The following is a 15,538-nucleotide window of genomic DNA, read 5'->3' as shown; positions in this document are numbered from 1 at the left end:
CCTCCTACAAGTCATACCCTTGTCCTTCACAAAGGCCCCTTTCTTTAGAGCCATCCTGGATACAATGCACTTCTGAGCCTTTCTTTTGCCTCCACATATCCAGGATAGTTGGGCTATGATCCTGACGTTTCTGCCACTGTTCTGGATCTCAGTGAGAGCAGCTCTGAGACTTCAGAGCCTCTTGCATTGTGCCTGTGGACCAAACCAGGTGCTGCAGTGGGATCCGAAGTCTCAGTTTAACACCAAGGAGCCTTGTTACAGTCTTTACATATGTCATAGGAGACTTCAAAAGATTTGCAATGGTAACTGCTTAGCTGCAATTAGACTGGTGGCAGATCTCTCTCCCTACCCCACCCAGAGCTAACAGTCATGGCAGATACATTGTTGTTGGGCTGGGGACGTCATCTTGAATAGGTGGCGATCAGAGCTCTCTGATCTCTGGTGGAGGCTGTCCTCCAAATTAATCTGCTGGAGTTGTGAGCGATTCGCTTTGCACTGAAAGTGTTTCTCCCGACCATCAAGAGAGAACGGGTACAGGTTCTCGTGGACAACACGACCACCATGTGGTAGTGCAACCAACAGGAAGTTATGGAGGTTGCTGGTCCTGTGCTAGGAGGCTCTGTGGCTGAGCACTCTGGCATCTCACTAGTTGCTTAACACCTGCAGGATTTTTAAAACACAATAAGAGACATACTTAGCCATTGCTGCCCAGTGGATCACAAGTGGAGGTTACAATCTAATGTGACACGGAGCATCTTCCGCCAATGGAGGGATTCCTAGCTCAGTCTTTTTTGCCACTGCAGAGAACATGCACTGCGCAAACATTTAAACGAGGAAGCTCCCAAGAGTCTTCCCTCAGGGACGCCTTCCACCACCATTAGGGGTCAGGACTACTGCAAGCTTTCCTGCCCCTTCCTCTCAAGCCCAGAGTGTTAAAAAGGATCAAGAGGGGCTGGGCCCATGTCATCCTAGTGGCTCTGAACTGGGCGAAGAGTGTGGTACCTGGAACTTTTGGTTATGAGCAAATGTCCTCCGATTTGGCTGCCCCTTCAAGAGTACCTCCTGTCACAAAAGCAGGCTCGCGTGTTGCAACCAAGCTTGCACAATCTACACCCCCATCTGTGAAGATGAAGCAGTGATCGTGGAGGTCAATCTTCCTCCCAAAGTGGTTAGAGTCACTCTGACAGCCAGATGTCCATCTATCAAACCTGGTTACGCCAGATGCTAGGAAAGGCTCGGTGTATGGTGTACTTCATTAATGTTCCATCCCTGAATGCACAGTTGTCAATGTTCTTTTTTTCTTTTTTGCTTGTCTTTATCAAAGCAAGACCTTGCTGAGCTAATTTTTTTTTTTTTTAAATCTCTTTATTGACATTTGTTACATAACAGTAGGCATATGCATTCGAGCGCAACAGCGCTGTTTGTACGATTGTACACACTTGGGTAACCACAATAATGAGAAAACTGTAGTGAGAGATCGAGAGGTGCGAAAAGAAAGGTTGAAACATACAGAGGAATAGCTTATATACTGCTTGTGGGTTGTCCTGCGATGGTAGGCGTGGAGTGGGAGAGGTTGGGATGAGGTCTGTGAGACGGTGGGGGCACGCCCCTGACTGCCGTGTGTTTTTCAGGTACATAAGTCATTCGCGGAATCTAACCGTTATTTATTGGTTGGAGGCTGAAAGTTACATCGGTCTATCATTATGGATATTGTGGGTGATAGGGCACCCAGTTCCTTCTTGTGGGTGCAGTGGACCTGGGTAGAGAACGGCAGGACGGGTATGCTGTGTCCCTCCTTCCGCGCAGTGTATGTAGGTTATTGGGTTGCAGGTAACTATTGTGTCTCTCCAGATGTTTTAATCAACTGTGTGATACCCTGCCGTGTGGAGAGTGAGGTGTTATGTTGTGACAGCTTCCCATGTGTGTCCTCCAGTGTCCTCGTACCTCAGCAATGTGATGTATATGTGATCTATATATGTCAAATAAAATTGTTGGTATTTTCAAAGGTGGGGGGGGGGACATGTGTCAACTTTATTCTCGATTGAGACAATGAGAGAGTCCAATCCCTTGACTTTCACCCCCCTATCCTGAAGTGAATGCAGTACCTGTGCCTCCGCCCATTTCAACAGTTCGTTTGTCCAACGGTGTATGTCTGGCACGCTCGGTGCCTTCCACGGCATCGCTAGGAGGCATTTAAACAGCAGGAACGCCAGTTCGGTGCACCTACTTCCCTCCCTTGGGCGGATACCTAGTAAACAGGATTCAGGCGTGGGGGACAATGGGTGACCTAACCATTCAGCAGTTAGTGAGGTTAATGCTTGCCAGGACTGCAACCCCATGTCATATGGAAGAAGGTAGCATCGGGGTCGCCACACCTTGTACATTCCTGACTAGCTTGGGGGAACATTCGTCGAGGCCAATGGAGGGAGAGGTAGGTTTGATGTAAATAACTGAATTGTGTGTAACTGAATCTGGGGTTATGTGAAACTTCGCGTGTCAAGTTGAGTGCGGTGTTCCATGCATGTTGTGTCAGCGGTGTGGGGAGAGCCAGATCCAACCTGGCCTTCGCTTTTGCCTGAGCCACATCCGGGCTCCCGAGCAAAGTACTACATATTGGATGTGCTGAGCCGAGTACCCAGGCCGGCTAATAATTCATGGAAGATAGGGTCAGTCGGGGCTCACATTTCCCGCAATGCCATGTGCTGTGTACGAGCTGCCACAGAGCGCAGTGCGTTATGAACCAACCCCGACCCAAGTCATGGACATTCGCGAGTGCGGTGTAGGTCAAGAATTAACCCTCTTTGAATATGTTCTCTATGGTTTGTATGCCCTTTGTAGGCCAGGAGTACAGCCTGTGCTGTCCATCCAGCCTCTAGGCACTCAGGATGGACAGCAGGGGAATCCTGGGCGAGTAGGCTGAAGCCCAGTGTCCATCCAGTAAGTAGCAGTGCCAGCTCCTTCGGGCTGTGTCCAGCAGGATGTAGTGGTGACGTGAGGGGCTGCTGTGGTCTAGCAGCCATTGCAGCACATTGGTGTGACCCAAGGAGGCGTGTACCATCCTGGCCTCAGAGTTTGGGGTGGGGGGTCCTGAATCCAGCACGAAGTCCAATGTATTTGCGCTGCCACATAATACAGCGTAGTGTGGGGTGCTTAGTCCCCCCTGCGTGAGCAGTTGGTGTGTGTTGGCAAGAGCTACTTGTCGTCGGCCGCAGGCCCATATCAAGTCAGTCAGACTTTTCTGCATCTTAAAGAAGACACAAAGGATTACTATCTGTAGCGCAGAGAAGTGATATAGCAGCCGTGGAAGTATGATCATCTTCGCGATTGCCACTCTCTCCATGGGAGACAAAGGGAGTGAGCGCCAAAAAGACAATGAGCCTCTGATGGATCTGACCGTGCGTCCCAGGTTCCCCTCTCTGAGGTCAGTTGCACTATGATAAATGTGTATCCCGAGGTATTTAAAGGTGGTATAGCACCATGGTAGAGCGTGTGTCAAGACAGTGGGACGAAGAGTCTCGGGAACCGGTTTCATTGGGAACAGGCAGGACTTTGTCCAATTTAGGGGCATGCCTGATAGGTCTCCAAATAGGTGCAGTAACCTCAATAGGTCCGGGAGGGACTCTGTGCAATTGTGTAGATATATCAGTGAGTCTTCCGCATAGAGGGAGACGATTTTGGTGTCTTTCACCGTCCGGTGGCCCTGCTTCTGAGCTGTGCTGCAAGAGGTTTAATCGCCAATGCGAATAATATTGGCGAGAGTGGGCAACCCTGTCTTGTGCGTCTTCCGATGTCGAACCTGTCCGATATGATCCTGCCCGTCTTGACCCGAGCAGTCGGGCCTGAATACAGGATGGTGATCAACCACATGAATACTTTACCGAAATCCCTACGCCTCAGTGCCTCCATTAGGAAGGGCCAGCCCAGTGTGTCAAATGCCTTATCTATATCGAGGGACACCGCAACCCGTTCATACTCTTACTTCGGGGAATTCGACATGAGCCTTAGCAGGCATCTTATATTAATGAAGGTGTTCCAACCAGGGATATAACCTGACTGGTCCTCGTGAACCCGAGACGGCAGCAGCGGTAGAAGGCGGTTCGCAAGGATCTTCCCCAGTAACTTACAGTCCAGGTTTAACAGTGATAGGGGTCGGTACGAGCGAACATCCAATGAGTCGCGACCTGGCTTAGGAAGAACCACTATTACTGCCTCACGCTGCAAATCCGGAAGCCAACCCTTCGTGAAAGCCTCTTGCAGCATTTCCAGATATGGTTTGATTATCTGCACGGAGAATGTATGATAGTATTCTACTGGTAGATAGTCACTGCCCGGAGCTTTGTTACGGGCCAGTTGTCGCAAAGCCAGCTGAATCTCTTCCAGGTCTATGGGTTTCTCCAAATCCAGCAGTTGGGATGTGAAGAGGCAGGCCAAGGGGAGCGTGTGGAAGAAGCCCGCCAGCTGCGCTGGTGTTGGGGGGGGGGGGGGGGGGGGGTGGACCTCTGTCCATTTTGCGTGTGGTGCACGTAAAGCCTCCGAAGCTGTTGCGCCCAGTGCCACTCCTCATTCCACCTCCTGAAGCTCAGACTCAATCTGCAGCAGCTCACGCGCAAGTGTGCATCGCACCCCACCCACCGGCGATAAGACACTGGCCTGTCACCACCACTGTGAGCGTCCCATTCCACCGCCCGCGAAGACGCAGTCCCCCCGTTAATTGTGAAATAAGTAGGGGATGTGCCTCTAATTGAACATATCGACCATCTTCGTCAATCCTATGGCGCTATACTGTGTAGGGGACCCCTGAGGCTGCATAGCTCTTCTGGAGTAAGGTGTTTTTCTTGCAGTATAGCTATGTGCGTTCTGTGTCTTTTAAGGTTCGCATATTCCCTACAACGCTTGGAGGCACTAGCCATGCCTCTCACATTCCATGTCAAGATGTTGTATGTGCCCATGACCGTGTGGGAAAGCGCAGCAGGACAGGCACTAGCGAGATTAGTCATTGGGGTAGGAACATCATGGCAAATATAGACATCTGCGACATCTGCAACACCCCCCCCCGAAACATACCCGGCCCCCAAACCCACACCACCTATCAAACATAAGGAAAGATGTAGAAAAGAGGCAAGTACTAGAAAAGAGAACACTTACACGGCAACACCAAACTTTTAACACAGTGGCACAACAGGTTCCACAGGTAGCAACTGTCCAAACAAGGTCCCATTGGTGTCCCATATGGATGTGGGGAGGCGTAGATGTGAAAGGCATAAGGTCCATAGGCCGCGGCCCAATCCGGATGTTCCGTGCTCCCGGGCGCCCCATCGCCCAAGTGGGTAATAATACCGAGGCCCACCCCTAACGGTGCGGCCGGGCAGACCAGCAAACTAGGCTTGTTGTGCAGAAATACCGGGACTGGCATTGTGCACCCTCCATCGCAGGGCCAGGTGTTCATTGGTCTGTGTGCGCCACTGTGGTGTGATTCTGCTATATAGGTCATCCAGGTGGATTGTTCAATGCCCTAAGCATTAGGTGGGGTTAAATATCATCTGCTGTGCGCGGGGTGAGCTCTGGGCCAAATATCAATGGGGAGGTGGGGGCTGGAGTGGCCCTGCGATGAATTTGAGTCCATGGTCTTGTCCTCCTGGCAGGCTGAGTACTGCGCCGAGGTGAACAAATTAGCATCTTAAGGCCTGTGTCTGGCTCTCCGCCACTAGCGATCTAGAGGGGCGTGTCCCGGCACCAGGTCTCTTGCTCTTATGAGCTCAGGGGTGAGCCATTCATCCTGTTTGGGGTAATCTTTGGTTGGGTCAACCAGACCCTTGGCATGCAACCAAGTCCAGGCGTCTTCCGGGGAAGGGAAGATGTGGGTCCTCTCCCCATCTATCACTCGGACACGTGCCCAGAACAACAAAGAGTAAGTAATGTTACTATCATGTAGAAGTTGTTTGACTTTTGTGAAAGAGGCCCGTTTGCGTTGGGCCTCCACTGTGTAGTCAGGGTAAGCTGTGATAACATTATTGTCTTTCCATATGGAGCCCTGTGATCTGATGCACTGCAGGATCTGATCCCTGTCACTGAAGTTGAGGAGACGTGCGATTAGGGCCGAGGCAGAGCCCTTGGACGTGGGGGTCTACCTGGAATCCAGAGAGCCCGTTCAACCGTGAGCGCCGGTGGTGCTTTGTGTAATAGCACCATGTCTTTTAACCACTGAGGGCGTACCACTGCAACACCCATTGCATTTTGACGCTGCTCCAGATTTAACAGTTTTCGTAAACCTGAGACCGCTCCAAAATTTAACGGCACCCCAGAGGTGGCGTTAGAGTGGCACAACGAGTAGAAATGCTTTATTTCTCCTCTTTTTTTGCTCTTTGTATCTGTGCTGCATTTTGCAGCACATATAGAAGGAGCAAATCACCACTGAAGATTGTTTTTTGTGGAGGAAGATGTCCCTTTCTGCACAAAAACAATCTCCCCCTCAAAGCAGCCATCTTTGCACAATTTTGCACCGGCACAGGGGAAAACTCAGGGGTGGGCTCTATTATTGTGAATACGGCGTATCCCTGTGTTTTGAAAATTAAGGTGCGCGACACTGCCAAATTTGAAGCAGCAACGCGCAGTCATTTTCACTTAAATATGGCCCATATTTGTACGTTTGTGAAGCCTGCTAAGAGGCTTAATGCAAGTATGATAGTTTTTGCACTGGAAAGAGAGCCCTACAAGGTGACAGACTACCTTCCATGGGGTGATCTATCACACCCAAATGACGGCAGGTGCAGACAAGGAAGTGGCAAATCTGCCATTCTGGAATCTGACAATTCTGCTTGCTCTGCCCTTTTGCAAGAGATGGTCTATCCCTTCTAATGTGACTCCTCTGCTAACCCTCTGGGATTTTAATGGGACCAGACTGAATTGTAAGGCTGGATTATTCAGGGGAAATATGGGCATTCTGCATCACATTTTGGGAAATCAACAGGTTATGTTTTCATCTTGTAAGGGTGGTATTAGGAAAGGGGATAGTAAACAGCCCCACCTTCATGGTAGGACCTATTTCACCATGAAATATAAGTGGGAGGATAAACTAAGAATTTTTACAGGAGTGGGTTATGTTAACCCCCCCACAGCATTTTAAAACCCTTTGCTGTAATGTTTTTGAACTAGCTGGAAACTGCAAGGAGAAGGACATCTGCTTACCAGTTAGATTTAAACCTCTGCATCCCAGACATAGATAAAAAAAAATCACTACACTGACATTTCTAGAGCAGACTTTAAGGGTTATTTAATCATATGCTTACTGGATACAAAATGTGCCTGTAAGGAAAAGCTGGCTGTTGTAAGAACCAGAGTAGTAGGATTCTAGAGAAAACCAAATAAAAGAGCACCATGCTGAACAGATCACAGAATTCCATTTGAACAGTTAGATGTTGAGAACTATCCATGTTGTGAAGTCTCCACACGTTTTACAACTTTTCCAAAAAGAGTGTTGTAAGAAAATGCCTCCTTGGCATGGTTACTCTCTAACCTTTTGCCTTTGCTGATGCTAAGTTTTGACTGAAAGTGTGCTGGGACCCTGCTAACCAGGCCTCAGCACCAGTGTTCTTTCCCTAAACTTTACCTTTGCTTCCACAATTGGCACAGCCCTGGCACTCAGATAAGTCCCTTGTAACTGGTACCCCTGGTACCAAGGGCCCCGATGCCAGGGAAGGTCTCTAAGGGCTGCAGCATGTCTTATGCCACCCTGGGGACCCCTCACTCAGCACATGCACACTGCCTCACAGCTTGTGTGTGCTGGTGGGGAGAAAATGACTAAGTCGACATGACACTCCCCTCAGAGTGCCATGCCAACCTCACACTGCCTATGGCATAGATAAGTCACCCCTCTAGCAGGCCTTACAGCCCTAAGGCAGAGTGCACTATACCACAGGTGAGGGCATATGTGCATGAGCACTATGCCTCTACAGTGCCTCAGCAAAACCTTAGACATTGTAAGTGCAGGGTAGCCATAAGAGTATATGGTCTGGGAGTTTGTCAAACACGAACTACACAGTTCCCTAATGGCTACACTGAAATCTGGGAAGTTTGCTATCAAACTTCTCAGCCCAATAAATGCACACTGATGCCAGTGTGCAATTTATTGTAACATGCACCCAGGTGGCATCTTAGAGAGGCCCCCTGAATACCAATCTGACTTCTAGTGTAGACTTACCAGTTCCTGCCACAAACCAGACAAGTTGCTGGCCACATGGGGCGAGTGCCTTTGTCACTCTGTGGCCAGGAACAAAGCCTGTCACAGTGCCCCCAGGGCATCCCAGCTAGTGGAGATGCCCACCCCTCCGGCCACTGCCCCCACATTTGGCGGCAAGGCTGGAGGAGATAATGAGAACAACAAGGAGGAGTCACCCACGAGTCAGGACAGCCCCTAAGGTGTCCTGAGCTGAGGTGACCCCGGCCTTTAGAAATCCTCCATCTTAGTTTTGGAAGATTCCCCCAATAGGATTAGAGATGTGCCCCCCTGCCAACAGGGAGGAGGCACAAAGAGGGTGTAGCCACCCTCCAGGACAGTAGCCATTGGCTACTGCCCTCCAAGACCTAAACACACCCCTAAATTTAGTATTTAGGGGCACCCCAGAACCCAGGAAATCAGATTCCTGCATCCTGAAGAAACAAGGAGGACTGCTGACCTACAAGCCTGCAGAGAAGACGGAAGACGACAACTGCTTTGGCCCCAGCCCTACTGGCCTGTCTCCTGACTCGAAAACCTGCAACCAGCGACGTATCCGACAGGAACCAGCGACCTCTGAAGCCTCAGAGGACTTTAGTCCCTGGACTAAAGGACCAAGAAATTCCTGTGAGCAGCGGCTCTGCTCAACAACAGCAACTTCTTTGCAACAAAGAAGCAACTTTTAAAGAACTCACGTTTCCCACCAGAAGCATGAGACTTCTCACTCTGCACCAGACGCCCGGCTCGAGATCCAGAGAATAAACACCACAGGGAGGACTCCCCGGCGACTGTGACCCCGTGAGTAGCCTGAGATGACCCCCCTGGACCCCCACAGCGACACCTGCAGAGAGAATCCAGAGGCTCCCCCTGATTGCGACTGCCTGCCACAAGGGACCCGACGCCTGGAACCAGCACTGCACCCGCAGCCCCCTGGACCTGAAGGAACCGAACCCCAGTGCAGGAGTGACCCCCCAGGAGACCCTCTGCCTAGCCCAGGTGTTGGCTGGCCCGAGAAGCCCCCCCCGTGCCTGCACCGCTAGAGTGACCCCGGGGTCCCTCCATTGAATCCTATCTAAAACCAGACGCCTGCTTTGCACACTGCACCCGGCCACCCCTGTGCCGCTGAGGGTGTGTTTTGTGTGGCTACTTGTGTCCCCCAGTGCTCTACAAAACCCCCCTGGTCTGCCCCCCGAGGACGCGTGTACTTACCTGCTGGCAGACTGGAACCGGAGCACCCCTGTTCTCCATAGGCGCCTACGTGTTTTGAGCACCTCTTTGACCTCCGCACCTGACCGGCCCTGAGCTGCTGATGTGGTAACTTTGGGGTTGCCTTGAACCCCCACTGGTGGGCTGCCTATGCCCAGGAACTAAGACTTACTTACCTGACAAGCTAACCATTACTTACCTCCCCCAGGAACTGTTGATTTTTGCAGTGTCCACTTTTGAAATAGCTTATTGCCATTTTAACAAAGACTGAACATGATATTGTGTTCATTCAAAGTTCCTAACTTACCTGTGTGGAATACCTTGCATTTTATGTGTGTACTTCAAATCTTGAACCTGTGGTTCTTAAAATAAACTAAGATAAGATATTTTTCCATATAAAAAAAACTATTGGCCTGGAGTAAGTCTTTGAGTGTGCGTTACTCATTTATTGCCTGTGTATGTCCAACAAATGCTTAAAACTACCCTCTGATAAGCCTACTGCTCAACCACACTACCACAAAATAGAGCATTAGAATTATCTAATTTTGCCACTATCGTACCTCTAAGGGGAACCCTTAGACTCTGTGCACACTATTTCTTACTTTGAAATAGTATATACAGAGCCAATTTCCTACAAGTGTCCACAACAACCACCAAAACAACAGCTTAGTTACACCAGCATATGTTTCTAAGTGAGCTTGGACGGATCTGAATTCTCTGCGGGAGAATTCAGCCCAATTTGCCATTTTCCTGGCCTGCGATGGACATCACAGCCTCTCACATTGGTATAGTTGCTTTAGCCCATGGTAGATGGGCAAGTTTGCTTGTAATTCAGCATCTTATTACCACATGCCCTACATTTCAAGAGCCAAGATGGCTGCACACACTTGGAGGGGTATCAGGGACCACAAATCTTGGTAGTGAGAGTGCAAGGTCCAGGGATTCCTACATACAGGGTACTGCAGCAGTAAACAGATCTGTTGGAGCTGAAGGAGCCTGGGTAGCTGCCATAAATTGGAAGCGATATACTTCATTTTGCCTTTATCCCACTAAAACATTTGATTTCCTGAACTTGCTCTTCATTTGAGATTCATTTTTCTTAAGAGTTACACCAAGGTAATTAAAAAAAGGTATTCATTTGACTGTAATTGTCATTTGGTTAGTTGCTTCACAAAACAATTACACACAGTTCATGCTAGTGTGCTGTGCTGCTCGTGCCACAGCTATCAAAACCAATTTAAGGAAGAGCTCTAAGGTTTCTCGGGTCCATGCATAAGTAGTTCATTTCAGTCAAGGGTTTTTTTATATGCATTTTGGTACACATTTATAAAGGGATAAACTGTGCTACAAGATAAAGGAAAAAATGGACTGCATGTGCTACTTATGCATAAACCTAGGATATCTAAGCTGTGGCTAACATTAACATTACTTAAATCAAAGTGCTGTGCTGGTCAGTTTGGACTGCACCATCCTCCATTCCCAGAGTCTACCAAGGCAGTTTCTTACAGAAATAATTCCCTTGGACGTCATTCTCGTGATAATAGGGTTTAGAAATGACTGACAAATGTAGGGTAACCACCAGGCAAGCAATAAGAGTAAACTGAACAAACCTATGGCAAATTGGCTTTGGCAACATGGTAAACATGCGTGAGTACAAGGGGTACTCCTCTGCAGTACCTACCTGCAGGTTGACGATGACTGGCCTGGAATAGTTTGCGCTCTCCCCCTTCTCAAACTGGTGCTCCAACCGAATAAGGACAGTGTTGACATCCAACTGTGCCAAGGTCAGCAAGTGGACATTAATAGGAAGTTCAGCTGTCAATGCTGAGAACTAGCAGATACGAGAGAGAAAAAAAAAACAAAAAAAAGAGAACAAGATGAGGTGGAAGAACCCGTAGACAAAGGGGGTGGACAACACAAAGGAAAACAAAAGAAACCACGGGTAAAGACTGAAAAAGTGGGATAGGTTGAATAGTGAAGGGGTTAATATGTCTAATTGCGCCCGCCAGAAAAGAGCCCTCGAGCCTAAAACATACACAGTTAATGGAAGCTATCAGTTTAACAGAAACTGGCATTTAGAAATTGAACCATTTAGAAAAACAGTCTCAAAAATTAGTTGAGCCTGTAGAATGTTTCTACTGAAAGAGAACCTCAAGACCTTTAGAAATGTAGCTGCCATACTCATCCAATTAACCTCTAGATCCAGTCAGGGTTCTCGAAACCTCCAACATTGATCCCCCACCTCTTTAAAATAAAAATAAAAAAAATAAAAAACACACAAAAGCTCTGGAACCCCTTGAAATCTACAGAAGCCACAAACTGGTGCATGATTTTTCATCCAGGAGAAGCAAGGCTCTAAACGCTGCATTAGGCAGAATCAGATCTCGAGAATTTATGCAGATGTGTTTGTAGAAGCTAGGTAAAACAGCACTAAAGAGAAATGCAAGGCATATTGATCCAGAAGACTAAAAACAATAGTTTTGCTGCTTGCCTATTTTAGTTTCAGGAGCAGTGCATGGTCCCACCATTTGCGGTGTGGGCTAGGTTACGGTTTTGCTCTTCTCACAGTTTTATATTGTGGCAAGCACCAAACAAACATACCTTTTCTCTAGTAGTGAGAAAGTCTGTTCTCAAGGTTAGGCCAGTAAACCCCTCCAACTCAATAGTTTAAATTGTTTTCAAGTTTATGCCTGTAAACCCACCACATTGTGAGATATTTAAAAGCAGTTGTTTATTTCTACTAATTTACACATAGCAAGAAAGACAAAACCTAGCAATTACCCCCTATGTCCAGTCTCTAGGTAGCTATTCACAAAAGCTCTGAAGATGCTAAAAAATGCTTTAAAGGTCAGCTCTTTTCATGACAATCCCACACAACACCTCTATTCTTTCGAACATGGGACAACAATTCATGGATGTCACCCCCAGCACCTATCATTTTGGTCTTGACTGCAGCCCTTTTAATTCTTGCTTCTTTCTTTATCACAGTCTCCCACATCTACATGCTTCCAAGATATTATATATATATATACACACATATATACACATATATATATATATATATATATATATACACACACACACACACACATATAAAAAACTTTCAGCCACCAACCATAAAGTACAAGAAATACAAATTATAAATACAATATAAAATGTAATAAAAAAGTACACATATAGCGAACCAGATTAACAAAAAATAAAGTAAAACCACACAATTTACCCCACATATCAGGATAACCAACTCCTCCACCCAAATACACACAACCATGTAAAGACAGTAAAAACCTCTACATAAGCCTACAATGGCTGTGAAGGAACCGTTATGCTATCGAAGAGTTTCCTTCCTCCGGGGAATGCCGGTAAATTTGACTGCCACCTCAGATGGAACTTGCTCTAAAAGACACATAGATCAAGAGTTATACTATCTACCATCATTTCTAAACAATGCCTCCCCTAGAGCAACCTATTCTGTCTAATCTGCCAAGCATACTCCAGAAACGTTGCTACTGCAAAAACTATTGTTGCCTTTGGGTCACGTTTCAAGATTCCTAAAGCCTCCCACTAATGCCTTACATCCACGTGCTTACAGACAGCAATTTTCAATTTCCTGCGTGGGTGTAAGTACTGGGGGCAGCGGAATATAAAATGTTCTTCAGTTTCTTTTACCAATGGGCAATAAGGGCAAAATTTTTGAAGATCCACCTTGTTTTTCCCATTTAGTCGTTAACAAACTTAGAGGCAATATACCAAACCTAATTTGGACGTACAGTCATTTTGCAATGGGCGGATAAATATTATCCATATAAACTTCAAAATTCGGTGAACATTTAACACACAAAAACTGCCTTGTGCGATTCCCATTATCATGATCCAACCAAATTTGTTGCAGGAGATTATCCCAATATGCTCTTTTCACTTTCTTTCTTGTACTGTTGGTGAATTCCAGAGCTCTGCCATTCCCAATTTCTCGCACTGCATCTTAACATTTTTCAGTGAGGGGAGACCACCCATGAGTCACACGAGAATAAATAAATTAAGGAATCCCTGTAGGGAAACTGCTCCGCGGTTGTCCATAACCTCCCCCAGTACAGTAGAGGTTTTAACAACAACACCATATTTATAGGATTTGATGCTAAATCTAACTTCAGTGGACCAGGGGAGTACCCGTAGGTAGATTAAGCAATGAAGGTATTCTCTATTGAATCATTCCCCGTCGTCGAGATGGGAGCCCCCGGTAAATTTAACCGGGTAGTGTTACCATAGATTTAAACCTAAGGGCCCTAGGCCTCTTAATTTAACACTCTATCATAGTCATTTTAAGAAAAAGGACCAAACGTTAGAATCCACCAATAAGAAGACACCACCCTCTAGAACCCTCCTGAGAGAAGCTCCAGTACCTCAGATTTTCTACAGCACGTCGTGCTAGGGAGTCATCTCAAAGCTCTGCTCTTTCTTCATACTTTTTGGATTAGCTCTAAGCTGATTTTCTTCTGCTAAACTCGTTTTGAGTGATTGTGGGTAAGGCCTACAGCATGTCTGACAAGGAAAAGAAAGGTTTATTCAGATTCTGCAAGACCTGTGGGAAAAGGAGATTACACTCTGAAGACCCTCATCAGGACTGTATATACTGCCTCTACCCAGACCACTCGGCTAAGGACTGCAAGATTTGTTGTATCTTTTCTTCTAAGACCCTGAGGGATAGAGAGGGCAGATTATTGATATGACTGCAAAAACTTAAATCTAGAGATAATCCAGTCTCTGATTCAGACAGTGATGACGCCTCAGCATCGTCCAAAAAGTCATCTATAAGGGCTAGATCACATTCAAGTTATTCATCAGAGCAGCCAAGAAAGGCCCAAAGAAAGACCACCTCAGGGTCTTACAAAGGTCGCCGCCCTTCCACTTCACCTCACAGATTCTCCAAAAAATGGAAAGAGGTCATGCCAGCAGCTCTGAAAGGCATAAAAAAAAAAACATCTTCTGTGCCTCCATATAAATCTACTGCACCTTTCAAATGGCTCTCCTCTGGTCCAGTGGCAAAGACTATACCGTCGACGACAGCCTCATCGTCGACATCGGTGAGTGCCTTCCCACCGTCGACGATGGTCTCCACTTCACCATTGCTGACTGCTTTCCTGACGACGAAATCGTCGACGAGCATCCCACCCTCGACAAGGACAGGGTCGACGATATCATTGTCGACGAGAATCTACACGTTGTAATCGTTGATGGCAGTATCAGTGGTGTCCTCATTGCCATCGTCGTAGTCGCCTACCTCGGAGACAGTAGCCTCCTCTGTAAGGCTGTCAACGATTAAAATTGCCATGGGTTCGTCGTCAACGACGACTCCACCGTCTATGAAGGCTTTATCTGCGCTGTCAATGAACTCGTCGATGACAACGAGGGAAAAACACAGAAGCCAGGAAAACTTGCCTAGTAAAGTAACCCCTCTCATGCCAGTACATGTTAGAGGGTGATGAAGAATTGGACGAGAAGGGACCATTTGGGACTGCACATAGCCCCTCACAATTGAATGTGAAATATCAAGATGAAGATGACTAGTATGGTGACACCTATGACCCGCAGTACTACGTTGAGGATCAGGCATATCAGGAGGATGCATACATACCAAGCTCTGCTTTCTGATCTCAGAGCGATGCTTGCTGATTACAGTAAGCGTTTTCCACCTCAGTACAGGGTCAACCACAACCTCCTTCTAAACCCGTTCCAAGGGTTACCACTCCACATCAGAGGCCAACCTCTTTACCACTAGCGAATGTGGCCACACCAGATATGACCATACCACAAGAGATGGACGTTTCGGAAGGTGATCAAGAAGGAGAACTCCTTCACACTTAGTCGGAGTGGAACGAATATGTAATTCCAGCTTCTCCTCCTCCTCCCCAGCCAAAAGTGGATTCTCCTCCAGATGACATCGGGGGAATTCCATAATCTTTTGGAGAGAGCAGCTAAACGGTTTGCTCTTCCAGGCAAATAGATTGCTTTCTATATGATTTAAAGAGCCTTTTCAAAAATCTGTACGCTCCATACCGTTAGACAACTTCATATTGGAAGAGGGTTTGAAAGTCATGCACAAACCTGCTACAGTCACAGTGG

At 47.3% G+C, this 15,538-nt stretch overlaps 1 protein-coding gene across 1 annotated transcript in view; it reads right to left on the bottom strand.

Annotated features, from left to right (window-relative positions):
• MAN2B1 (mannosidase alpha class 2B member 1) overlaps positions 1 to 15,538 on the bottom strand; it is a 271,321-nt gene that overhangs the window by 29,283 nt on the left and 226,500 nt on the right. The window contains exon 22 of the mRNA XM_069230399.1: positions 11,100 to 11,249. Coding sequence (XP_069086500.1) covers positions 11,100 to 11,249 — 150 coding nt within the window. The remainder of the gene's footprint in view (positions 1 to 11,099; positions 11,250 to 15,538) is intronic.

This window comes from Pleurodeles waltl, chromosome 4_2 (assembly GCF_031143425.1).
Source record: "Pleurodeles waltl isolate 20211129_DDA chromosome 4_2, aPleWal1.hap1.20221129, whole genome shotgun sequence".
NCBI classification, from domain to species: Eukaryota; Metazoa; Chordata; class Amphibia; order Caudata; family Salamandridae; genus Pleurodeles; species Pleurodeles waltl.
Note: the sequence above shows the minus strand (reverse complement) of the source record. Positions and strands in the feature narration are given on the sequence as shown.